Source organism: Rhinoraja longicauda, chromosome 2 (assembly GCF_053455715.1).
Source record: "Rhinoraja longicauda isolate Sanriku21f chromosome 2, sRhiLon1.1, whole genome shotgun sequence".
Taxonomy (NCBI): domain Eukaryota; kingdom Metazoa; phylum Chordata; class Chondrichthyes; order Rajiformes; family Arhynchobatidae; genus Rhinoraja; species Rhinoraja longicauda.
This window is the reverse complement of record NC_135954.1, coordinates 97,728,721-97,755,908: the sequence shown is the minus strand read 5'-3', so window position 1 is coordinate 97,755,908 and position 27,188 is coordinate 97,728,721. Positions and strand designations below refer to the sequence as shown.

Sequence of the window (27,188 nt, the reverse complement as noted above, 5' to 3'; positions counted from 1 at the left end):
TGTCAGTTATTTCTTGGCGTCCTCAGAGACCTTGTTTTATTACCCTCATCAGCCTTCGCATGCCCCCAGGGTCACTTGGTGACCATCTTAGGTGAAGATATCAGTAATGTGAACAAAATACACCAGAATAATGCTAGCACAAATCTTCAGATGATGCAGTCTTCAACGTATGTACATTTTCTCAACATAACTGCAGCTTGAAAATGTCTCGTTAACTCAGTTTAGCAAAGTTAATAAAATAAAACAAAATGTTGGAAATACTTGGCAGGCCAGGCAGAAGCAGTGGAGAGAGAAATGGAGCTAACAGTTCAAGTTGATGTCCTCGCCAATGAATGCTGCCAGGCTCGTTGAGTATTTCCACCTTTGTTTTATTTCAGATTTCCAGTAGCCCTGTTATTTTTCTTTTTCATAAATTCTGATAAGCTTGTTGCATATGGTCTTTGTTGCATGTGGTCAAGACATTTACATGATTATTTTATTAAATCATGGGATGTTAACAGTACTGGCAAGCCTTACTTTTATTACCTACTAGTCCAAGTGGACCCGTTGGGTCCATTCCTCGTAGAGGAGGGACAGGGAAGGGGAGAGGGTGTGACTGAGTGAGCCCTGAACCCGAAGCCTCTCCTGTATTGGTGTAGCACCCTCAATTCGCACACCCCACTCAATCCCCCTTATGCCCTCTCCTCCCCCACTGACCCACTCCATCCCCCTACCCCACCCACACGTGCCCCTCCCCTGCCTCCACCCACACGTGCCCCTCCCCTGCCTCCACCCCCACTCCCCCAGCCCTGCCTCCACCCCCATTCCCCCCTCCCCTCACCCCCACCCCCACTTGGCTTATTTATACAGCTACCAATGTATAATGTGAATTTACATTTGTAATTTTGAATAACTTGAATTTTAATGCCACAAATTTAAAAAAAATTAATGTGGTATTGTAAATGCCCTTTTTTTCAGTGTGCACCCCGGTTGGTCTCTCCAGAATGTTTACAGTTATGGGGCAGTTGCTTGTGAAGCCAACGGTAAGTAATGAAGTCCTTTAGCTGCAAGTATAACAGTTAATTCTGCTTTAATTTGATTCCATAAAAAGATGTTCCTTTTGTAAATTGTTTATGTATATACTGAATATGTTTGCTGCTATGTATCTTGTAAAAGAATATATACATAATAATTTGTGTACTTCAACCATGTTTCTCTGACCACAAAGTGGCAAGCTTTGCTGCAAGCTGCAAAGCTACTGGCATTTTTAGTCAGAACTACCAACAAAATTTGTAAAGTTGTAAGAGATCATCAGAAATTTTGACAGGGCTCATTGATGGTATAATCTGTGAAATATTCTTGTAAAAGGCCAACAATATAAGATCAATTTAGGGATCTTATATCTTTTCATAAAATCTTGTGTGTCGCTTTTAGCAATCTCAAGCTCCATTCTGTTTTCTTATTATTTTACTTTCCGATAGATTAGTAAATGTAGGGTGATTAAATTGTTTTTGATGGGTGGCATTCTGGTGAAAGTTGCCTCATACAGAAGCTTAATGTATCTTTAGAATGCGTCGCATAACTGAAAATGCGTCCCATCCTGTTCCATCTGCTGGTTCCTTGCATCACTCTGTTGCATTGTTGTATCAAGGGAAGAATGTAAATGAGCATGTGTTCTTGTTTATCTTCAGGTGAACCAACAGTTTAATCCTCTTACCATACTTGTCCTGCCTTTTAATTTTTTTCTTCCTGTCATTAAGCGGCACAAATTGATCCTTTGGGCCAACTTGTAAATGCTGACCAAGTTGCCTAAATGAGCAAGCTCTACTTTAGCAGTCCTGGTGCATGTCCATCTGAATCTTTTGCTATCCATGTACCTGTGAATCTCTTTTAAATGTCATAATTGTACATGTCGCTACCAGTTCATTTGCCAGCTCATTCCATATATGCAGTACCTTCACCTCAAAACCTTTTAAAATCTATCTCCTCTCACATTAAACATAGGCCCTTTACTTTTGGACTCCATTGTCCCAGGGAAGGGACTATGGCCATCTATGTCCCTTATGACTTTAGAAATCTGTGTCACCCCTTGGTTCTCTAATCTCCAGTGCAAAACATCTGAGCCTATCTATCCTCTCCTTGGAACACGAACCTTCCAATTCAGGTAACATACTTTAAAATTTTTATTGCGCCCTTTTCAGTCCAATGACATGATTCCTATAGCAGGGCAACCAAAACTTTACATTGCATTCAAAATGTGGCCATTGTCCAAATTTCTTTATCCAACTATAACATGATGTTCCAACTCCTGAACTCAATATCCTGTTTAATGAAGGCAAGTGAGGCAGATGTTTTTGTCACCACCCTGTCTACCTTTAGATTTTAGGGATGCAGTGCGGAAACAGGCCCTTTGGCCCACCGAGTCCGCAACAACCAATGATCACCCCATACATTAGCATTATCTTACGCTGTCGGGACAATTTACGATTTTACCGCCGCCAATTAACATTCATATCTGTATGTCTTTGGAGTGCGGGAGGAAACCGGAGCACCAGGAGACCCCCCCCCCCCCCTCCGGTTACAAGAAGAACGAACAAACTCTGCACAGACAGTACCCATCGTCGTGATCGAACCTGGGTCTCCGGCTCTATAAGATAGTAGCTCTACTGCTGCGCCATTGTGGCACCTGTATCTCTACTTTCAGGGTACCCGTATCCCTAGGTCTCGGTGGTCTACAATGTCGTCAGACTGTACTATTTACAGTGTAAGTGCTCCCTTGGTTTAATGCGCCAAAACACAACACGATAAACAAAAAAAATGGAGATCTGAAATAAAAATATTAAATACCAGAAACGTTCAACAAATCATGCATATTCTGTGGTAAAAGAAACAGGATTCGTGTTTCTAGTTAGACAACTGGAAAAGAAATAAACTTCTTTGAGAAGCTGAGGGAATAGTACTAGGAAATATATCTAAAAGACTGAGACCAAGGATTTTGCGAATGTAAGTTTTAACGGTCATCTGATCATGAGCTCTTAGATGAAAAATGGAACCAGAATGACAGTGAGAATGCAGACAAAAGACCATGAAATGGTACAAAATGCAGGGTTACTGGACATGCCCAACAGTCAGACATTGCCAATGGGAAGATAAATTATTGAGCCAATGTCATACATAAATGACATGCGGCAGAAATGGGCATTTCTGATGCAGAAAAGAGGATTATGGGACTTGCCTGAAGCCATAGATTTGTTCAATTGTGAAGACTAATATGCACTGGTGGAAAATGAGGACTTGTTCTAGTTTATGCAGGGCATTATTAGGGCAGGGGGGCACAGACAAATCACCAGATTGGGAGTGGCGCGGAGAATTGCAACAGCCTGTGATGGTGAGTTTTGACTCTTGAATTGAATGCAGATGCTCGTCAAAATGTTTGCCCCAATCTGTATAGAACGCCAAGTGCTGGAATAACTTAGCGGGCCAGATGGCATCCCTGGAGGACATAGATATGTGACTTTTCCTGATGCAAAACATTGCCTATCCATGTCCTCCAGAGGTGCTGCCTGACCCACTGAGTTGCTCCAGTGATTGGTGTTCTTCGCAAGAATCCAGCACCTGCAGTTTCTGCAAAATTTGATAAGCTGCTGCACTTGGAAGAAGAACTTGTTTGGGAACAGAGCGTATAAAGTGCTAAAAAGGGAAGGGAGGGGAAGATGAGTTTGTGATGGAATCATTTTGAAGCTGTCCAGATCGCAAAGCAAAATCTAATGAATGTGGAGCTGATAAGATGGATGTTAGAACTCTTTCCTCTGTTTCTTCTATTTTAATTTTGTCAATGAGCAGTGTAATTAATAATGGAAAATGTCAATAATTGATCTAAATAATCACTAAGGACTTGCTCTCTGCTACACTTGACAAACAACTAATTTTCTTATTTTCAATTAACTGGAAAGTCACTTATAAAAAAAGAATCTTGTGCACAATTTAGTACATCAAATAGCCTGTTTGGCAATAACATATACATACAAGCCTAAAGGGAAAGAAAACCATGCATATTGTGTCGACTGGAAAGTCTATGAAAGATACTGGCAGGTGATCATGATTATGACAAGCAAAGACAATTATACAAAACGTATAAGACCGGATGGGGTCATTTAGATGGAGGTTATCATCAGCGAAGCCCAACGTGCATCGAGAAAGATTGAGGGAAGCAGTCAGTGGTACAAACACACAGCCTTGTTTGGTACCGGTCGGTTCAGTAATGTTATGTGTTGTAGACTAATTAGTTTGTATCGTGACTTTTCTGCTATCATGAAGCAATCAAAAGAACGGAGAGCAGACGATTGCTATTGATGGTCTCTCTACAAAAACCTTAATTGACTGAAAGGATAAGTGAACTCATGGCAACATTTACCCCCAGCATAACTTTCCCAATATTGATCCCCAAGTTATATTCAGTTGATTGCGTTGGGCAGTTTATCATAGTTTTGCATTCCTGTCATCAGTCATAGAGTCATAGAGTCCTACAGCACAGAAAGAGGCCCTTCGGCCCATCGTGTCCGCGCCGCCCGTTCTTCCAAAATAAGTGTTAGAGATGGAATGCTTTCTTTCATAGGTTGGGGCATTGAATGTAAGAGTCAGGCAGTCATGATGTAGCTTTATAGGACTTTGGTTAGACTGCATTTGGAGAATATCCAGTTGCAGGAAGGATATGGGGGGCTTCAGAAAGGGTGCAGAGCAGGTTTGAGCGAATGCTGCCTGAATTAGGGGATATGAGCTTCATGGAGAGGTTGGACATACTTGGATTGTTTTCTCTGGAACACTGGAGGTTGTGGGTGACTTGATGGAAATATATAGAATTATAAGAAGCATGGATAGGCTTGGTGGTCAGAATTATTTTTCTCCTGATTAAATGCTGGAGGGCATAGCTTTAAGCTGAGAGTGGCAACGTTTGAAGGAGTTGTGCGAGGCAAGTTATTACTTTTTTTAACAGAAGATGGTGAATACCTGGAACGCATAGACGGGGATAGCAGTTGAAGCAGATATGATCGTGGCATTTAGAAAAACCGTGGATAGGCATGGATTTGGAGGGATATGAGTTATGTGCAGGTAGTTAAGTGATGTTCTTGACATCATGCTCGGCACAGACATTGTGGGCTGAAGGGCCTGTTCTTTTGATAAACTGTTCTATGTTCTATATCCTGCTCTGTTGTGGGAAGAGATTACAAGGTGGACGAAAGAATCAAGAATCTGCTCAAAGCCTCCTTCAAGAAATGCAACTGACTGCTGGGAATTTTGGGTCCATGACAAATCAAAGTGGAGAAGGAGAATTTGAAATGATAGCCAGAACCTACAGTCTATGCATTGGGAGGCACATAAGCCCTTCAGAAGCAGCCGAAGGAGCGCATTACCTCGACTATCCATCCGCCTGCTCTGCCAAACACTACCTGCCCCATGTCTTTTATTATTTTTGTTTAGTTTAGAGATACAATGTGGACGCAAGCTCTTTGGCCCATCGAGTCCGCACTGACCAGCGTACCCGCATACTTGCGCTATCCAACACACTAGGGATCATTTACAATTACACCAAGAAAAAATTAACCTACAAAGCTATTTGTCTTTGGAGTGTGGGAGGAAACCCAAGATATGAGAGACTACAGATACTGGAATCTTGAGCAAAGATTCTCCAACGGGTCCTGATCTACAACCATCCTTCACAGATGCCGCTTGACTCGCTGAGTTCCTCCAACACTATTTTTTGCTTAAACACCAATACCGAATGTGCCACAAGTACAATAGTTATATATGAACACAAAACAATTATTGTCCACGAAGGTATACAATACGAATCCCTCAAATGTTGTCGTGAATTAATGGTAACAATTATTAAGTAAGGCTATAGGGTTCAGCAGTTGCAAGTTTTGAGAGAACTAAAGATTATTTTTTACAATTGGTAAAATGGTTTTGAAAGATGTGGATCTTTCAAGTAAAAGTTGGACACACAGTGCCAGAGTAACTCAGCCGGTCAGGCAGCATTTCTGGGGCATATTATTTTACTGAGGTTTAATAGCATACAATGAAAGATCTGTTGAAAAGAAAATTGATCAAATAATTGAAAAGTTTATGCAAGAAAAAGCAAAGAAATTGTTTCTGTTAATTCCAGTAAAAGCTTTGTACAATAAGTTTTCCTCATCTTTGGCAGATTCATTGATTATAATAATCAAATTTTGTTGCGTATTCAAATAAAACTCGGGAACTGCAATTTAAAAAAAATCTTGTGTTTTCAGATTTTAGAGGACCTGGATGAACAAATCTATTGCGTTGGTCTTCAGGAGGAAGCACTGAAAAGAAGATTTAATGGTATGCAGCATGTACGTGTAGTTTTATTTGCATTTTGGCAGCATACTGAGAAGTTGCACTGAGAAAAGATTTATTGAAATGATAAAGTGCATGAAGCTCTTGATTTTCAGAAATAGTTTGATTTATATGACCAACATTAGACTTTGTAATGGGATTAATGATTGCCATTTGAGAAGGAAAGGAACAGAATGTACAATCAATTTCTATCACTGCCTTTAATTGATAACTAAATTAACTTTTAGCTTTTGGTTCCCTTAAGAAAAGCCTGTATCAACCTCCAGTAGCTGCCATTTATGAGCACTGAGTACCAAGGAATTGATGGAAATATATTTTTTGGCTGTTTGTGTATAGTTTGAAATGGCTTAATTGTGGACGTATGACTCAGAAGTTGGCCACTAAGCCCCTTGTGTATGCTTTACCGTTTAGGAACATCACGATTGATCCAATGTACAACACTAATAGGAGTAGCATCTAATAATTAAGTAAAATCTGCTAATCTGGCATTAGCAAAGTTCCAAGCATGTTGTCTTATGATAGCTTTGCTGTATAGTCTTTTGTATTCTTTTTGTGTCCTCTTCACACCTTTCTGTCAATTGTGAATTCAGCAATTGTTGACTTTATCCAGGTAACTTACATAAATTGTGGGAGAAAAATAGTTTCAACTGATTATATCGAAGATACTAGAGTCGTAGAGTAATACAGCATTGAAACCGGCCCTTTGGCCCAACTTGCCCACACCGGCCAACATGTCCCAGCTACACTAGTCCCACTGGTTGGCGTTTGGCCTATATCCTCCAAACCTGTCCTATCCACGTACCTGTCTAACTTTTTTTTAAATGTTGGGGTAGTCCCTGCCTCAACTACCTCCTGGCAGCTTGTTCCATACACCCACCACCTTTATGTGGAAAAAGTTACCTCTCAGATTCCTATTAAATCTTTTCCCCTTCACCTTAAATCTATGTCCTCTGATTCTTAATTCATCTACTTTGGGCAAGAGACTCTGTGCATCTACCCTCTTGATTCCTCTCATGATTTAGTACACCTCTATAAGATCACCCCTCATCCTCCTGCGATCCAAGGAATATAGTCGCAGTCTACTCGACCTCTAGTCCTGGCAACATCCCTGTACATCTTCTCTGTAGACTTTCCCACTTGACAACATCTTTCTTACAACACAGTGCCCAGAGCTGAACACAATGCTCTAAATGCAGCTTCACCAATGTCTTGTACAGCTGCAACACGACCTCCCAACTTCTATACTCGAGATGTAAACAAAAACTCTGATCCAATGAAGCCATTCTGGATGGTGATGACAATTGGATTTGATAAAGGGAACATTTTGTCTTTGAATCTACTTTTTGGAATCTGAAAGATAACTAGCAGGTTTTGCATAATTTAATTTTGGTTCCCAGTTGGGTAGAGATGAGTAGTAAATGTCTTGCTTTCGGTTCTCTGATTTGATGAATAAATTTCATGTATTTGTGATATTTATGAAAATGATAGAAGTTGTGCTCAATGTCTTGTTCTCCATTTTAGGCAATCCTCTGGGATTGGGAATAACTTACTTTTATTCAAGGTTTTTCTGGGTAATGAGGTGTTTGAGTGCTCTGGTTTTCTCCCACAGCCCAAAGATGTGCAGGTTGGTAGGCAAAATGACAACCATAAATTACTTTGGGGATGAGTTTTGGGGATGAGTTGGGGGGAGCTGATAGGAATGTGGGGAGATTAAATTGGGTTAGGATAGAATAGATGTAAAAAGAAAATGAATGCATTGTGGTTGGTGCAGACTCGGTGCCGAGTGCTGAAACACCCATTTCCTTTCTGTATCTCTGTATAATTCTGCATGGCTTCTGTTGTTCCTAATGTGTGGCCTCTAGCTACAACAATACTGTTATTGTGGAGAGTTCCAAGACTCTCTTTTGGCAAAGATGAAGGAATGGTAATATATTTCCGTCTGGTTAGTGTGCGACTTGAAGGGGACCATTGGTGGTCCTGAGGTGTTTGAGGTGCAGTCAGAATAACCTAGATGAGTGACTGCAGGGCAGTTTGCAGATGGAACGCAATGCGGGCACAGTGCACTCGCAGTGGCGAGAATGAATGGTGTGGATGTTAGTGCGTTGCTTTGTTTTGCAAGGCACTGAACCTCCATTGTTGTTGAACTTGCACTCTTCCAGACAAGTGAAGAAAATTCCATGATATTCATGACTTGTTTTGTTGATGATTGAATGACCCTGAGGCTTGTGGAGATGGGTCACATGCTCTTGAGTACCAGGCCACAGTATTCATGCGAAGGACCTAATTGAATTTCTGATTAAGTAACCCCCCCCATATAAAAGAGAAGCTTTCAGTGATGGAGACTTGACGACTTGGTCTTTGCTGCATGTAGGTGTCTCAACTTTGTTTTCTGAAGAGTTGAAAATGGAATTAAACATAGATCAGTTTAGAGATACTGCACGGAAATAGGCCCTTCGGCCCACCAGATCCCCCGACCAGCGATCCCCGCACACTAACACTATCCCACACACAAGGGACAATTTTTACCATTTTACCAAGCTAATTAGCGTACAAATCTCTTCGTCTTTGGAGTGTGGGAGGAAACCGAAGCTCCCGGAGAAAACCCATGCAGGTCACGGGGAGAACGTACAAACTCCATAGATCCAAAGAAAATTTGAAAAATAGATGACCTGCTCCATCAAAGGAAAAGTGAAATGCGGATTGTTTTGCAGCAAGCCTTTTTGGACTGCATATGCAAAATTAATAGTATGTGAACTTTCTGCTGATAAGTTATTTTCGTGCTTGTTATAAAAAGATGCACATAAATGTTTAACCGTGGGTGGTTTCATGGATTGTGCACGTCCTCCACGTATATATGAAAAGACATTGTGATGCTTTTAGCAGGCTTGTTGAACTTTCCATTATACTTGTATGTTACAGCCACTGGGTTAAGACCAAGATACTCTATTATGAAGTAATGCGAGTAACTTCTGTATTGATGCAAGGTGATTGCTTACTACTTAAAATAAAACAACAGCAAAGATCTAACGACTGATGATAATTAAACATGGTATAGGAAAATAACTCCAGATGCTGGTACAAATCGAAGGTATCACAAAATGCTGGAGTAACTCAGAGGGTCAGGCAGCATCTCAGGAGAGAAGGAATGGGTGACGTTTCAGGTCGAGACCCTTCTTCAGACTGAAGGGTCTCAACCCGAAACCTCACCCATTCCTTCTCTCCTGAGATGCTGCCTGACCTGCTGAGTTACTCCAGGATTTTGTGATACCCATAATTAAACATGGTCTTCAGATAAAAACTCAGAACTCATTGACTTCGGCTGTTTTTTTACTTTCCAAACAAATGAAAATCAACTAATATTCATGGTTTGAAAATGCTAACATCAGTGGATATTTGTTATTCTTATTCGCTGTTTAGGTCATTTAAAAAACATTTTCCCATTTGAAAATTTTAAAACATACTTATGTACTTGAGTCCAAATTAATTCACCACATTCTCATCAAAGTTAAGAATTTGTCCATTGTAGCAACATTTCTATTTTATTTAGCAAGCTTGTAACATTTCTTGGTTTGCCCTATCCTGAATTTCACCTACCAATGTATTTCTCACCAATCCCATTTTACGGATATCAGCACAGAAATGTCCTTTGGCCTACCTAGTTCATGCTAATGTTAAGAGACACGAAGGACTGCAGATGATGGAATCCAGAGCACAAAAAGCTGCTGGCGGAACTCAGTGGGCCAAGCAGCATCTGTGGAGCCAAACGGTTGTCAACATTTTGGGTGGAGATGCTGCATCAGCACTCTCAGTCCTGATGTTTCAACCTGAAACATTGACTATCCCATGAACTCCACAAAAATGCTCCACAGGGTTTTGTGCTCATTCTCTTACATCTGTGTTTGTGTGTCCAAGTGTTGCAATACTTGTTTCTTTAAATGTTATCAAGACATGGGAAACCTTGTGCCTAATTGTCAGAGCAGCAACCCAGTCATTAATGTCAGTAAGATAAAGAGTTGGTTGATGACTTAAGGAAAATGGGCGTGGTAGAGTTTAAACACAACTCTGTCCTCATCAATGGAGCTGCCATAGAGGTGGTCGAAAGCATAGGCTCCAAGTCATTAGTTTCCTCCCACACTCCAAAGGCACACAGGTTTTTCAGGCTAATTGGCTTGGTAAAATTGAACATTATCCCTAGTGTGTGTTGGATAGTGCTGGTGTACAGGATGATTGCTGGTTGGTGCGGTTGCATTTGGCCAAAGGGGCTGTTTCCGCTCTGTCTCTCTAAACTAAAAGTTACTAAATTGCTTTTGGTCATTGTTAACTTTGAAATATGCCAACATAATACTTGAAAGGAAGGGTAAGTGATTTGGGCTAACATGGATAGAATAAAGCTATCTCTATACTTTATCAAATTAATACAGAGTGGATTAATATTTTTATGATTAAATGTATGTTCCATTATATTCCTGTAGACATTGATTTCAATGCCTGGTGACATAGAAAACACACATGGGTCTTGACTCAGAGATAGGGAAAAGGAATTTGATGATGAATGGAATGAGAGTCTATAAACAAAGTGAAAAGGCCAGTTCCAGAATTACCTTTCATTTTTGTGTTCAGAAATGACTTCCTTGGCAAGACCAGCATGTACTCCTTGTCCCCGATTGCCCTTGGGAGGACTGCCTTGGTAGACTTAGTCTATTTCACGGGAATAGCTACCTTGAAATCAAACATAGATGAGGACAGCAATTTCATTCCCTGAAGATCATTTGTAAATCTTTATGTATCTGAAGAGTTGTATTGGCCCAAAAGAGTGGATGAGTGTACTCACCAGTGAGATGCATAGTGCATCCTGTGACAATTAATTGAGATGATCCTTTTCCTTTTTGAAACTTGAAACAGGAACTTTAAACTTCTGCTTGACAAGATGTAATAAGCTCAGGTGACTTGTTCTTCCATTTGGTTTGAAACCTTGACATATTCTCAAACACCATTTTTGGTAATTTCAATGTATGTTCAGTATGTTGAACAATTAAATGACTTATTCTGTTGTGATGGACATCTCTAATTATAAGAGCACCCCCCCTCTCCAGCCTACAGCTATTAGTTCTCCAAGTTCAAGAGGCACAGGGTGTGGTGGGATCAGAAATGCTTACTTGATCAAAGACATTTAATTTTCATTACCCATTCAATGAAGATGAAAGGTTGTTGTATTTGATGCCACTTAGTGTTTGGAGTGAACTAATTGGTGTCGCTCCTCCAGTTGCCTGGGGGTGTTGGCAATCAAGCCATTTGGATGGTTTTCTTTGAGCAACTGAATCTTTGTTTCAGAGCTTGAAAGGTAACAAAATTAAACTGTTAAGTGATTTTAAATTAACAATATAATTGGTTCATTGTGAGTCCACATTAAATATCTGAACAAGCCTAAGCAAGTAAACGTGATAAATTTGTTAGCAAACTACATAACTGATCAAATGTTTGAGTGCGCTTGAAAAAGATAACTTAAGAGTCATAGCGAAACAGCACAGAATAGGCTCTTTACCCAACTTGTCCACACTGACCAAGATATACCATTTCCGCGACTCACAGTCCTATTTGCCTGCATTTGGCTCGTATCACCTAAACGGATAAAACTTCCATTGCACTCCCTTTATCAGATTGATTATTGGGATGGGTATTGTTCTTTGATGAAAGCCTGTTAAGCTGATGCCTCTATTTTGGTTTCGAAGAATAAGAAATCTAATTGAAACATACTGAATTCCTATGGGATAGACCTAATAAGGTAACTCTGGGGATAATGCTTCACCTGGCTGGACAGCTTTGAAGCAGGAGTCAGACTAGGTGTTGGTGATTTAAGGCAGATGAGAAATCTGCCAGAATCTTTATCCAGAATCTTTGGTATTTTTCTTCAAGGGGTTCGGTCACTAAGTATATTCAAAAAAGAGATCAATAAATTTGACATTAAGGCATAAGGCATATTTGCCTTCATTGGTCTTGTTATTATTGTACATAACATTGGTTAGGCCACACTTGGACAAATGCATGCTCTTCTTGTTGCTGAAGATGACTGTGCGGTTGATGGTATTGGGCAAGTAATTATTAATTATTGGAATATTAAGTGCCAGTGTGCTTGCCACCAGACAGAAATGTGTTTTTTTTTAAAAGTATGCATATTAAGATTCATTTATATAAAAATTTGCTGCAATATTTTAACAGCTATTAAATGTCAATGGTTTATTATCACATGGACAGATGTACAGTGAAATTCTCTTTTTGCATTCAGTTCAATAAAATAGCACCATACCCAAGCACAATTCCTGATTAGTACAGGGTGTGTAGAAATAGTCTATTGATACGGCATGCGAGGTTTTGGCGCCTTTTTCAAAGGCCAGTCTGGTCCCCGTGCTCGCTCTTCTGGAGTGTTGCCTGATCCAGGTGAGCCTCTGGCTGCCGCAGGGTCTTCAGCCGTTGCCTTCATCCAGCGAACCTTTGTCCTTTTCCTCACCTGGCCACCTTCAGCCTTCATGCCAGGGGAGCGCCTCCCGCAGCAGACTTTGATGGCACAGAAGGCAAGACCCCGGTTCACACTCTTCCCGGCCCTTGATGTTGCGTCCACCGTCGCTAGCTCCCTTGATCTCCTCTCCGGTTCTTTGGAGATGAGCAGGCCCCGTGGTATGTCCTTCTGGCCATGCAGCCCGCCGGTCCGTCCTTCCGACTGCGTGGCCGCCCAGGTGATCTGTGCCAAAGGAAAATTATTGTTTGAAGAAGGGTCTCGACCCGAAACGTCACCCATTCCTTCTCTCCCGAGATGCTGCCTGACCTGCTGAGTTACTCCAGCATTTTGTGAATAAATCGATTTGTACCAGCATCTGCAGTTATTTTCTTATACTGAAAATTGTTGTAATTTGTACTTTCAACTTCTGAATGTTGGAATATTGTATGGAAGAGTTATTTAAAATGTTTATTTGCTGTAGTGATAGTAGTATTATCATCAGTTCACTTAGTCAATTATGACATCTGCTGCCAATGCAAAGTACTCCATATTGTAACTAGTCAATTGTGATTGCAGAATGGTTGGTAGTTTCGTTTCAGGCCAATTTCACCAGTTTGAATTTGCAACTACAATGTATTACCCATTTCAAAATTGCCTTTGGGAGGGTAATGGTCGGCGCTACTTTAACCCACTGAAGCCATCCTGATGCTTATTTTGTGCTTGTAATTTCACAACCTAGAAACAACACAGAGGTTCTGCATGTGAGGCATATAACCGATAAGATTGCATTGATCTTCCGTACAGAAATGGTGTTTGACATTAAGTATTGATTCCTGCGCAATTTTTTTTTGGCAGTCCACATTAGGCGAGAAAGCGCTGCGAACTTTAAACAGTTTATGTTGCACTGCAGCATTTTTGAGTGAATTGTAAAGCATAGTTTTGTTACGGTCAGTGAACAAATTGAGTGCAGTACGAGACCAAGTGGACCCGTTGGGCCCAAACCTCTCCTGCATTGGTGCAACACCCTCTCCTCCCCCCCCCCCCCTGCCCCTCCTCCCCCCCCCTGCCCCTCCTCCCCCCCCCCTGCCCCTCCTCCCCCCCCCTGCCCCTCCTCCCCCCCGCCCCTCCTCCCCCCCCCTGCCCCTCTCACCCCCCCTGCCCCTCTCACCCCCCCTGCCCCTCTCACCCCCCCTGCCCCTCTCGCCCCCCCTGCCCCTCTCGCCCCCCCTGCCCCTCTCGCCCCCCCTGCCCCTCTCGCCCCCCCTGCCCCTCTCGCCCCCCCTGCCCCTCTCGCCCCCCCTGCCCCTCTCGCCCCCCCTGCCCCTCTCGCCCCCCCTGCCCCTCTCGCCCCCCCTGCCCCTCTCGCCCCCCCTGCCCCTCTCGCCCCCCCTGCCCCTCTCGCCCCCCCTGCCCCTCTCGCCCCCCCTGCCCCTCTCGCCCCCCCTGCCCCTCTCGCCCCCCCTGCCCCTCTCGCCCCCCCTGCCCCTCTCGCCCCCCCTGCCCCTCTCGCCCCCCCTGCCCCTCTCGCCCCCCCTGCCCCTCTCGCCCCCCCTGCCCCTCTCGCCCCCCCTGCGCCTCTCGCCCCCCCTGCGCCTCTCGCCCCCCCTGCGCCTCTCGCCCCCCCTGCGCCTCTCGCCCCCCCTGCGCCTCTCGCCCCCCCTGCGCCTCTCGCCCCCCCTGCGCCTCTCGCCCCCCCTGCGCCTCTCGCCCCCCCTGCGCCTCTCTCCCCCCCTGCGCCTCTCACCCCCCCTGCCCCTCTCACCCCCCCTGCCCCTCTCACCCCCCCTGCCCCTCTCACCCCCCCTGCCCCTCTCACCCCCCCTGCCCCTCTCACCCCCCTGCCCCTCTCACCCCCCTGCCCCTCTCACCCCCCCTGCCCCTCTCACCCCCCCGCCCCTCTCACCCCCCCTGCCCCTCTCACCCCCCCTGCCCCTCTCACCCCCCCTGCCCCTCTCACCCCCCCTGCCCCTCTCACCCCCCTGCCCCCTCACCCCCCCTGCCCCCTCACCCCCCTGCCCCCTCACCCCCCTGCCCCTCTCACTCCCCCTGCCCCTCTCACTCCCCCTGCCCCTCTCACTCCCCCTGCCCCTCTCACTCCCCCTGCCCCTCTCACTCCCACTGCCCCTCTCACTCCCCCTGCCCCTCTCACTCCCCCTGCCCCTCACCCCCCCCCTGCCCCTCTCACCCCCCCTGCCCCTCTCACCCCCCCTGCCCCTCTCACCCCCCCTGCCCCTCTCACCCCCCCTGCCCCTCTCACCCCCCCTGCCCCTCTCACCCCCCCTGCCCCTCTCACCCCCCCTGCCCCTCTCACCCCCCCTGCCCCTCTCACCCCCCCTGCCCCTCTCACCCCCCCTGCCCCTCTCACCCCCCCTGCCCCTCTCACCCCCCCTGCCCCTCTCACCCCCCCTGCCCCTCTCACCCCCCCTGCCCCTCTCATCCCCCCTGCCCCTCTCACCCCCCTTGCCCCTCTCACCCCCCCTGCCCCTCTCACCCCCCCTGCCCCTCTCACCCCCACTGCCCCTCTCACCCCCCCTGCCCCTCTCACCCCCCTGCCCCTCTCACCCCCCCTGCCCCTCTCACCCCCCCTGCCCCTCTCACCCCCCCTGCCCCTCTCACCCCCCCTGCCCCTCTCACCCCCCCTGCCCCTCTCACCCCCCCTGCCCCTCTCACCCCCCTGCCCCTCTCACCCCCCTGCCCCTCTCACCCCCCTGCCCCTCTCACCCCCCTGCCCCTCTCACCCCCCTGCCCCTCTCACCCCCCCTGCCCCTCTCACCCCCCCTGCCCCTCTCACCCCCCCTGCCCCTCTCACCCCCCCTGCCCCTCTCACCCCCCTTGCCCCTCTCACCCCCCCTGCCCCTCTCACCCCCCCCTCTCGCCCCCCCTGCCCCTCTCGCCCCCCCCTGCCCCTCTCGCCCCCCCTGCCCCTCTCGCCCCCCCTGCCCCTCTCGCCCCCCCTGCCCCTCTCGCCCCCCCTGCCCCTCTCGCCCCCCCTGCCCCTCTCGCCCCCCCCCTGCCCCTCTGGCCCCCCCTGCCCCTCTCGCCCCCCTGCCCCTCTCGCCCCCCTGCCCCTCTCGCCCCCCCTGCCCCTCTCGCCCCCCCTGCCCCTCTCGCCCCCCCTGCCCCTCTCGCCCCCCCTGCCCCTCTCGCCCCCCCTGCCCCTCTCGCCCCCCCTGCCCCTCTCGCCCCCCCTGCCCCTCTCGCCCCCCCTGCCCCTCTCGCCCCCCCTGCCCCTCTCGCCCCCCCTGCCCCTCTCACTCCCCCCGCCCCTCTCACTCCCCCCGCCCCTCTCACACCCCCCGCCCCTCTCACCCCCCCCGCCCCTCTCACCCCCCCCGCCCCTCCTCTCTCCCCCCTCCCCATCCCCCTCCCCTCACCCTCCCTCCCCTACGCCTCCCCTCCCCCTCCCCCCCCACTCCATCCCCCTCAACCCCCCTTAGCCCCCTCCTCCCATCCCTCCCTCCACCCCTCCCTCCCCCCAATCCCTAGGAGATAGATTTAAATTTTAAAATGTGAATAACTTAAAAAATATAACACCGATTTCAATTAAACTTCTTCCATTAGCACCAAAGGGACGACGGTGAGTAAGGTGGGCCTAAAATTGTCGCGCTATCGTGTACCGTTTTGGCTGTAGTTCAGGAACAAACAAACAAACGAGAGTTTTAGTATATGGATGTGTACGCAAACAAATGTAGGCATTGAATAGTTTTTTGTATTTATAGCTAAATTTTAAGCAATAGCATTTTTATGCTGATAGCATTGGCAAAATGAGTGTGTCTATGAAATGGACTCTCCTGGTGGTAGGTTCTATGTTTCCAAATGGTGCAATGTGTGTTATCATCGAGAACAAAAATATTTTGAGCATTTAACATAAGAAGCCTCTTGACTGAGTTAACCTGCAGTGCAATATCAAGAATGTACTTGGAGTGTATTACAAAATATTAGTATTTCCCACGCCGCAGTGGTTTCACAAGGCTGCAGCCTCGTCAGACACTTGATGTTCTTTGGGGGCCGTATAACTCCAGAAAAATACCTTTATTTCCAACTACTTTGTTCTCTTTATCTGTTCTTCCCTCCCCATGTTCCTCTTATTAGATTTTCTTTCTTCAAATTGTATCTCTGGTGGTTTTATTTTTCCGATAAACTGTCACATGTATCAATTAAATAGCCTTTTAATTGCCATGGAGATAAATGTTTACTTTTCGGAAGCCAAATCCAAACAGTGGAGGAGAGTTCATCAATGAATTGTCACTTAAATGCAGGATTTCTTGTGACCCACCAATCTAGACATGTAACTGATCAGTTGATATAAATGATATGCTTAAGTTGTGAAAACATTTTAAACTTTTCGCAAAACATTGAACTTTAACCTGTAGATCTGACATATCAGATGAGCAAGCTTGCATTATAAGTAACCTATAGATAATTTATTTAACAGGATCTTTCCTTGGCACACTAGTGCAGAGCAGTTTTTTTTGAAGTGAAGTTATTTACTTTTGTTGAAGTAATAATGTTTAATGCAGAGCATCATTACAAATTGTTAAACGTTCTAGATGTTCGTAATAAATGTAAAGAGGGTGAAAATGTGAAACTACCATTTTTCAGCTGTTTGAATTGTGTAGGAGTTGTGCATTATTCAAAGAAAGTGACATATGCACCACTAAGGCTATACTACCTACTTTAGCTGGTACTATCATGTCTGGTTTGAGTAGAATAACATGTTTTGTAAATTTACTTGTGTCCAATGTGCCTGTAGAGCTGCAACAATTAAGAATTTCATTGTTCTGGTGCATTTTACAAAACACTTTTGACGTGATTGTTACTAGGAATTGATATTAGTAATTCTTTTTTTTTCTCTTTTCCCTTCAGGTGCTTACATGACATCCTACTTAAAATATAACACTGAGGATCTTGAACAGGAATTAGATGGTGTAAGAAGCAAGAAATCAAAGCTTGGTATATTTTGTATTTATTTTACTCATTAAAGAACATTAGAGATGCAGGAGAGAATAGCAAAATTAAAATAATACTGAGCACGATGGTGCAGCTGGGAGCTCTGCTGCCTCACAGCACCAGAGACCTGGTTTGATCTTGGCCTCGGATGCTGTCTGTGTCGAGTTTGTGGGTTCTCCCTGTGACATGGGGTTCCTCCAGGTGCTCAGGGTTTCCCCCCCACATCCTAAAGATGTGCAGGTTTGTAGTTTAATTGGCCCTCTGTAAATTACCCCTAGTGTGCAGGGAGTGGATGTGAACGTGGGATAACATAGAACTAATAGACAATAGACAATAGGTGCAGGAGTAGGCCATTCGGCCCTTCGAGCCAGCATCGCCATTCAATGTGATCATGGCTGATCATTCTCAATCAGTACCCCGTTCCTGCTTTCTCCCCATACCCCTTGACTCCGCTATCCTTAAGAGCTCTATCTAGCTCTCTCTTGAATGTATTCAGAGAATTGGCATAATATGAATGGGTGATCGATGTTCAGTGTAAACTTGGTGGGCCGAAGGGCCTGTTTCGATGCTGTATCTCCAAACAAAAAAAAGATAAGCTGGGTCTGGAATGGTGAGATATTTTAGCCTGACAGCATGGAAAGAGGCCCTCTGTTCCACAGAGTCTGTGCTGACCAGCAAGCATCTAATTACATGATTCTCTCCATATTCCCATGAAGCCGCCCCACCGCACATTTTACCGTTCACCTAAGCACTAGGGGCAATTTAAGGTGGCTCGTTAATTGATCAACCCTTGCACCTTGTGGATGTGGGAGGAAATAGATATGGTCATGGAGAATATGCAAATTCCATACCAGACAACCCTGAAAGTCACAGTTGACCCAGGGTTGCTGAAGCTGTGAGATAGCAGCTCTAGTTGTGCCAGTGTGTTGGCCCTTCAATGGTGATTGGCCTTGTATCTCATTTGCATTTGTCTGAATGGTTTATGCCAATGTTCTCCTTAAATTTAGAGTCATCATCACAAAGCATAGACAGGGGCTCTTCAGCTTTTGTCCCCTAGGTTGAAAAACTCTTCCTCGGATCCCCGCTAAACCTTTTACCACTCAGCTTAAGCATGTGCCTTGATTGTTAACTGGCGGAATCAGCCATATTTAATCAGCCATTTCTTATGTGACCTTCACGGCCTGCCGCCGACCTTCACGGCCGGCCCACCAGAGCTGGTCCTTACCCTCAACAACTCCTTCGACTCCTCACACTTCCTCCCAATCTAAGGCGTAGCTATGGGCACTTGCATGGGCCCTAGATCTGCCGGCCTCTTTGTAGGGTATGTCGAACAATTCCTGTTCCAGGCATTCACTGGCCTTATCCCCAAACTCTACCTCCACTACATTGACGACTGCATTGGTGCCACCTCCTGTACCCATGCAGAACTCACCGACTTCATCAATTTAACCACTTATTTCCATCCTGCTCTTAAATTTACTTGGACCATCTCCGTCATCTCCCTACCATTTCTGGATCTCACCATTTCCATCACAGGAGACAGATTTGTGACCGACATCTACTACAAACCTACAGACTCCCATAGCTATCTTGACTACACTTCCCACCCTGTTTCCTGCAAAAACTATCCCCCACTCCCAATTCCTCCGTCTACACCACATCTGTGCCCAGGATGCGGTGTTCCATACAAAGGCATTCGAGATGTCCTCATTATTTAGGAAACGGGGGTTCCCATTCTTCCATTATAGATGAGCCTCTCGCTAGGGTCTCCTCAATATCCCCCAGCTCCGCTCTTGCTCCCCTCCTATTTGTAACAAGGACAGAGTCCCCTTTGTCCCCACCTTCCACCCCATCAGCCATCGCATGCATCATATTATCCTACAACATTTTATCCGCCAACATTTCCGCCACCTCCAACGGGATCCCATGACTGGCCACATCTTCCCATCTCCACCCCTGTCTGCTTTCCGCAGAGACCGTTCCCTCCGAAACTCCCTGGTCCACTCATCTCTTCCCACACAAACCACCCCCTCCCCAGGTACTTTGCCCTGCTGGAGATGTAACACCTGTCCCTTTACCTCCCCCCTCGACTCCATCCAAGGACCCAAACAGTCTTTCCAGGTGAGGCAGAGGTTCACCTGCATCTCCAACCTCATCTACAGTATCTGCTGTTCCAGGTGTCAACTTTTCTACATCGGCAAGACCAAGTGCAGGTTCGGCAATCGTTTCGCTGAACACCTCCGCTCAGTCCATCTAAACCAACTAGATTTCCCGGTGGCTCAGCACTTCAACTCCCCCTCCCATTCCCAATCTGTCCTTTCTGTCCTGGGCCTCCTCTATTGCCAGAGTGAGGGCCAACGCAAATTGGAGAAACAACCCCTCATATTTCGCTTGGGTAGTTTACACCCCAGTGGTATGAACATTGACTTCTCTAACTTCAGATAGTCCCTGCTTTCCCTCTCTATCCCCTCCCCCTTCCTAGTTCTCCCACACATCTTCCTGTCTCTGACTACATCCTATCTTTGTACCGCCCCCCCCATGACATCAGTCTGAAGAAGGGACTCGACCCGAAACGTCACCCATTCCTTCTCTCCAGAGATGCTGCCTGACCCGCTGAGTTACTCCAGCATTTTGGAATCACCTTTGATTTAAACCAGCATCTGCAGTATTCTTTCCTTCACATCGGCTACTGTTCTCGGCTTATGTCTTTTAAACTCTACTGGTGACACTACTTTGGTTATATGGACTTCAGTTTTGATAGTTGCAAGGAACTGCAGATGCTTGTTTACAAAAAAATGTTGTTTTACAATTTGCACTATTTGCAATTTTGCTACCTCGTCTTTCTGTGCTACTTCATTACAAGCCTCTTGATACTTTTGTTTGACTACAGTCTGAAGAAGGGTCTCGACCCGAAACGTCACCCATTCCCCCTCTCCGAGATGCTGCCTGGCCTGCTGAGTTACTCCACCATTTTGTGATATCTTGATACTTTTCATCAATCACAATTCTCTCATAACCATCTCTGTTACTTCGTCTTAAAACTCAATGCAGTTGAACATATGTTGATTTTTATTTACTCATTTACTTTTCCAAGTGGTAATTTTTTCCAAATAACCTTTAATGGTATGCTGAAAAAGTTTACTTTGCAAATATAAAATAGATGGGAAAGAAATGGCATGTTTCTATCCCATAATACGAAGTTGAAATGGCACCGTTCTGTGGCATCTTATTTTCTTTGAACAATTTTATAAAACTAAATTTGATTTTAAATTTAGGGTGCTGCATTATTACATTTGTATTGTTATCTAACTTTCTGCCTGTTTTCTCATAAGAGCGTCGCAAGAAAGCTTCTGCATGGGAAAGGAATTTGGTTTATCCTGTTGTCATGCTAACACTATTGTCTGGAACGGTAAGCTCTTTTGTTCACTAATCTGAGTGGAATTTTTCATTTATTCTGTTATTTTCTAAAGTAAATGAAAATCAAAAATCAAAATCAGTTTTGTTAAGAGTCTTCAATTTGAAACATTGTATCGGTGTTGCTGTCTACTGTGTTTCTAGCATTTTCTTTTTTATGTCATATTGTTTAATGTAGGTGTACTTGATAAATTGGTAGGTTTTGTACAGTAGCACAGCACCAGAATTGAATCACTGTTATTTTCCCATATCCTACTGACCCGAAACGTCATCTATCCTTTTCCTCCAGAGATGCTGCCTGACCCACTGAGTTACTTCAGCACTTTGCATCTATCTTTTCTACAGTTTTTCTTTATCTGCTTTGTTTTAAATGCTTCATGATGTTAGATGTCTATGTACATATATATATATATATACCAATATACACGTATACATATATATATATATATATATAATATATATATAGGTACACATACACACATATATACATACATATAAACACACGCACACACATGTATATATGCATACATATGCATATGCATATATATATATATATATATACATATACATGTCCATTACTAAAACTCTCATCTTGTATATTTGTGTGTTTGTTTGTTGTAGGTTTGTGCTTATATTTGTTTTGGAAATACAGCCACGAGAGTGTGACAATTTTAGGCCCACCTTACTCACCATTGTCCTGGGGTTCAAATGTTTGTTATATATTTTTTATAAATTCACCTTTTAAACTTTAAAAATCACCTTTTTAAAGTTTTAAAAATCACTTTCCCATTTTTCCTGGCCCTCAGCCGTGCCTACCTCCGTTTTCTATGTCACAATGGGAGAAGGTCTGCCCGTGCGCAGTTGGGGCCTGTTGATCTAATACAGATGCTCCCGACTTACGCTGCTTTGACTTACGATGTTTCGACTTTGTGATGGTGCAAACGGCAGCGAACCCCTAGCGAGCCGCAGCTCGCTTCCGGCCACGTGATCTAATACAGATGCTCCCCGACTTCTGATGCTTTGACTTACGATATTTCAACTTTGCGATGGTGCACTCGCGGGGGGGGGGGGGTTGAGGGGGGATGGGGTGGGTGGGGGGATGGGGTGGGTGGGGGGGGATGAGGGCAAGGGGGGGGTTGAGGGGGAATGGAGTGGGTAAGTGGGGGGAGGGGGAAGAGGGGGTGAGTGCCGGAGAGCCCCTAAGGTTGGAGGGGGAGGAGATGGGGGGTTGGGGTGGAGGGGGGGTTTGTGGGGGAAGGGAGGGTGCTACACCAATGCAGGAGAGCTTTAGGCGCAATGGGTCCGCCCTGTTCTAGTTGCTATTAAATCTCTTTTCCACCTCATCCCTAAGATAAACTCCAGCTTCAGTCTTTCCACATTGCTCTAATCTCTTATCCCTGAAACCTTTTTGTAAATCTGTTTACTCTCCAAGCACAGTCTTAACACTCTTCCATGTACAATTAACATTAACATGTACAATGCCATTAACATTTACATGTAACACTCTTCCATGTACAGTTCCATTAACATGTACAATGCCCAGAATTGGATGTACACTTTAGCTAAAGTCAGATTATTGCCGTGTACAAGTGTAACTTAACCTCCTGTCTTGTGTACTCTCTGCTCTATAAAGCTCAAGGTCCCATTTGCTTTGTTAACAGGTTTGTTAACTTATTCGTTCACTGTTAAGGTTGGAAATAAACATATTGCCAACTCTGACTTTCATCTACGCCAAAGGAATTTTCACTTGGAATAAAGTAAACTGTCCATATGGTGCATTATTTACACAGATTGATAGTGGCTCTCTTGCTTTAAAACGTGTTGTTTTAATGGAAGATTGGACAAGGTTTGCAAGGAATTGATGGCAGGTTGGAAGAGAAATTCTGACAGGAGTTCCAATTTTGGAGTGACTGAACTGCAGTGATGGTAACTTTTTCAATTTGGTTGATTGTCTCATCCAGTGCAGTTCAGGAGCAACCAGGGAGAACAGAAATGTACACGTCATGTTTGATGGTATAATTTTTAAAACAATCATTGCTACGTCTTCCTTTATTGCTGATTGTATTCAGTGAGTAGCTAAACATTTGGTTCAAGATCAATTAGTCTACACTGAGTCATGTGACCCGGGGTGGATCACTCAAAGGACGACCGGGTCAGAATTTTGGACGCGGGGATGCTTATTTGCATCAAGATAATGCGTTTTCTCAAGATAACTCTGCAAATTGCAATCTCTTTTTACACTAATTGCCTTTTCATTCTGCAAATTTAGTTAAGGCGACTGTGTAATATTTCCAAGTTTAGTCTTGTGAAAATTTAAAGTCTCATAATTACTGAAATCAATAAATTTTGCCAATCTTTTCATCTTTCAGGCCATCTCTGTCGTCCTGGTTGCTTTCAATATCCTTGCTCTGTTGGTTGATGAAACGGCATTGCCAAAAGGATCGCAGGTAATGGATTGTTTTTAAGGGATGTTCTATCGATGTCCTTGCAATGGAATGCTATATTGATCACTCTTTATCTCCTAACAGATTTTGCTTTGTTTTCACTGTTAGTCTTGTATTATCCTTTCTGTTTGACCTTCCCACTGGATTCTTTTTGAAAATAAATATACGAGTCAACAAATATTAACAATATATAATTTAACTTTCAATATTTTTTATAAAGTATATTTATTACATGGTTGACCGATACAGCTGCAGTCTTTTCTATTCAGTTTCATGCATTCAAGCTTGTAGGATTGAAAACAGTAACTTATGTCAGCCAGCAGGGAGAACTCTCAATGCACTGAAACAAAATGTGTGAGGAAGCTCCCTCTGCTGAGCTTAGAAGTCAGTTTGATGATGCTGTTAACAGCTAGTATTTTGGGTTAAAATTAATGTTAAACAATTGATGGATTTGAATGTACAGCTCATTGGCAAATTTGCTACGTTTTGGAATTGTGTTTGTACCTATTTCAGGTGGTGTCTAAGTATATCTGCTGTATCAGGATAAATGGAAAATATACTGTATATTATTAATGTCTTTTCGACTGCTTTTTATATTATAAGAAACTTTTAGAATGTCCTAAAGAGCTTTTAAAGCCAGCAAAGTACTTTTGAAAAGCAGTCATTGTTGTAAGAAATCTAAAATGTATGAATTTGGGGAAAATAAACAGCCTCTTAATGAATTAAAGTGATTACTTTGGTCTCCCATCTTATCTCAAACATGCCTTCTATTCTCTCCACTGCCTTTACTAAAACATTCTGGATTTCTGTTTTTTCTCCTTTCTAATAAAATGTAATTGATCTAAATAAACAATCCTCTTTCTTCATAGATGTTACTTGACCTGATGAGTATTATCATCAGTTTCTGTTTTTATTTTAGTTATAACATCCAATGTTTTTCATTTTGGATCCAAGGTTAAGCCACAATTTGAGTGTTAGCTGCCATTATAGGAAGGATAATTTATTTATCTGTTAAAAAAACTGTTTTATCTGCAAAGTAAATTCATTGGAGTATTCCTTTTATCAGATTTCAAAATGGGCAAATGCTATGTTGACCAGTGTTGGAGAAAATTGAGCATGGTGTGTCTCTCTGTCCTTTATATTTAAAAAAAATTAAACTTGTTTCAAGAAATAATTGTCATTGTTTACCTCTTAAAATAATTTTAATTTGAAAGCAGATATAGCTTCGAAGTCAGCCTGTTTTCCGTGTGACTGCAGATGTTCTCTGCTTTCTTCCTGCATCCCAAACAAATGTGGGTAGATGGGTAAATTGGCCTCTGTGAAATATCTTGTGTGTGCATAAACTCCATGTGTGTGAATGGTAGGATGAATGGAGAGGGTGGGGAGGTAAGTTGAGAGAATGTAGGCGGAATAAAATGGTTTGGCTAGGATGAATTTAAGTGGGTGCCTGATGATCAGTTTAGCCTCGGGGATGAAGGGCTTGTTTGTATGCTCTGTGACACTAACTTTATAAATGCAACTGTATCCATTTTAGAGCACACATCATTCCTTTTAGGTTATGAACTGTAGTAAACTTTAATCCCCAGTGTAAACTTAATCTTTTCAAATGTTGTCACACCAATAGATTTAAGCATTTATTGAAATTTAATGTTTTTACTATTATCGACAGGGTATTTTTGTTCTAAAACAAACATTTACATCCATCCGTAGACACAAAATGCTGGAGTAACTCCAAGGGTCAGGCAGCATCTCTGGAGAGAACTTCTTCAGACCTGAAGGGTCTCGACCCAAAACATCACCTATTCCTGCTCTCCAGAGATGCTGCCTGCCCTGCTGAGTTACTCTAGCATTTCGTGTCTATCTCTGATGTAAACCCGAATCTGCAGTTTCTTCCTTTATATCCACCCTTTATGAATTGAAATATCACATCATTGGGCGAATGTTGATGATCTGTTTTCAAGGAAAACTTTGCATGGAATTAGGTTCCACCTGCCTGCGTTTGTCCTATATCCCTCCAAACCTTTCCTATCCATGTACTTGTCCAAATGGCTTTTTAATGTTATAGTTATTTTTATTAATGCAATATCTGCTTCAACCACTTCCTCTGGCATCACATTCCATAAAGCCACCATCCTCTGTGTGGAAAAACCTCCCCTCTGGTTCCTATTAAATCTTTCCCCTCTCACCTTAAACCTATCACCTCTGGTTCTTGGTTCCCATACTCTGGGTAAAGGACTCTGTGCATTCATCCTGTTTATTCCCCTCGTTAATTTATACACTTCTATAACACCCTTCAGCCTCTTGAGCACCAAGGAATAAAGTCCAAGCCTGCTCAATCACTCTCTGGAGCTCAGGCCTGAAATCCTGGCAACATCCTCATAAATCTTCTCTGCACTCAACATTTTAATGACATCCTTCCGATAGCAGGGTGACCAAAACACACTACTCCCAAATATTTTGGAGAAAACTTCGATAGGCCATCAATGGGAATGGAAAGACAACTTCGACAAACACATCAAACACATCACAAAGACAGCCTTCTTCCACCTCAAAAACATTGCCCGTCTCCGTCCATCCCTCTCCTCCACAGCTGCAGAAACCCTCATCCACGCCTTCATCACCTCCCGTCTGGACTACTGCAACAGCCTCCTCTATGGCGCACCCTCAAAAATCATCAATAAACTTCAATACATTCAAAACTCCGCTGCCCATCTACTCACACACACCTCGATCCGTGACCATATCACCCCCGTCCTTTATAAACTCCACTGGCTCCCCATCCCCCAGAGAATCCAGTACAAAATCCTCCTCATAACCTACAAAGCCCTCCATAACCTGGCCCCATCCTACCTGACCGACCTCCTCCACAGGCACACTCCCACCTGCACCCTCCGCTCTGCCGCTGCCAATCTCCTATCCCCCCACATCCGGACTAAACTCAGATCCTGGGGGGACAGGGCTTTCTCCATCGCTGCTCCCACCCTATGGAACTCACTACCCCAAACCGTTAGAGACTCCCCCACACTCACCACATTCAAAACATCGCTGAAGTCTCACCTGTTCAGTACTGCCTTCAACCACTGAAGGTCACCTCACCTTCTGTCTCCTTTCTCTGTTCATTTATTTATTTACTTATTTATCTATTTATTCATTTCCCTATGTTCTCAAAATCTCTGTAAAGCGTCTTTGAGTATATGAAAAGCGCTATATAAATAAAATGTATTATTATTATTATTATTATTATTATTATTATTAAATGGGTTAGAAATCCCACGAGAAATTCCAAAAATATGGTAGTTGGAGAAGATAATCTTTCAGGATCGAATAAAAAGTAATGGACTGTGAATAATGGGCTTGACGACCTTTGTCTGTACAACTGCAATAACAAACAATTAGTTCTCGATTCCGCCACCTTTCTAGTTTCTGTTCTTGCATTTGTATTGGGACTAATGGATACCTTTTATTTAAATTGCTTCAATTTGAACATATTTTATCATTCTCTTGTGTTTTGTATATCGCTTATATTTGTTAGT

At 44.2% G+C, this 27,188-nt stretch overlaps 1 protein-coding gene across 4 annotated transcripts in view; it reads left to right on the top strand.

Annotated features, from left to right (window-relative positions):
* lmbr1 (limb development membrane protein 1) overlaps positions 1-27,188 on the top strand; it is a 147,201-nt gene that overhangs the window by 85,614 nt on the left and 34,399 nt on the right. For all 4 annotated transcript variants that reach the window (XM_078424807.1, XM_078424816.1, XM_078424831.1 and 1 more), the window contains 5 exons: positions 958-1,022; positions 6,267-6,339; positions 17,714-17,800; positions 21,130-21,206; positions 23,581-23,658. In XM_078424807.1, coding sequence (XP_078280933.1) covers positions 958-1,022; positions 6,267-6,339; positions 17,714-17,800; positions 21,130-21,206; positions 23,581-23,658 — 380 coding nt within the window. The remainder of the gene's footprint in view (positions 1-957; positions 1,023-6,266; positions 6,340-17,713; positions 17,801-21,129; positions 21,207-23,580; positions 23,659-27,188) is intronic.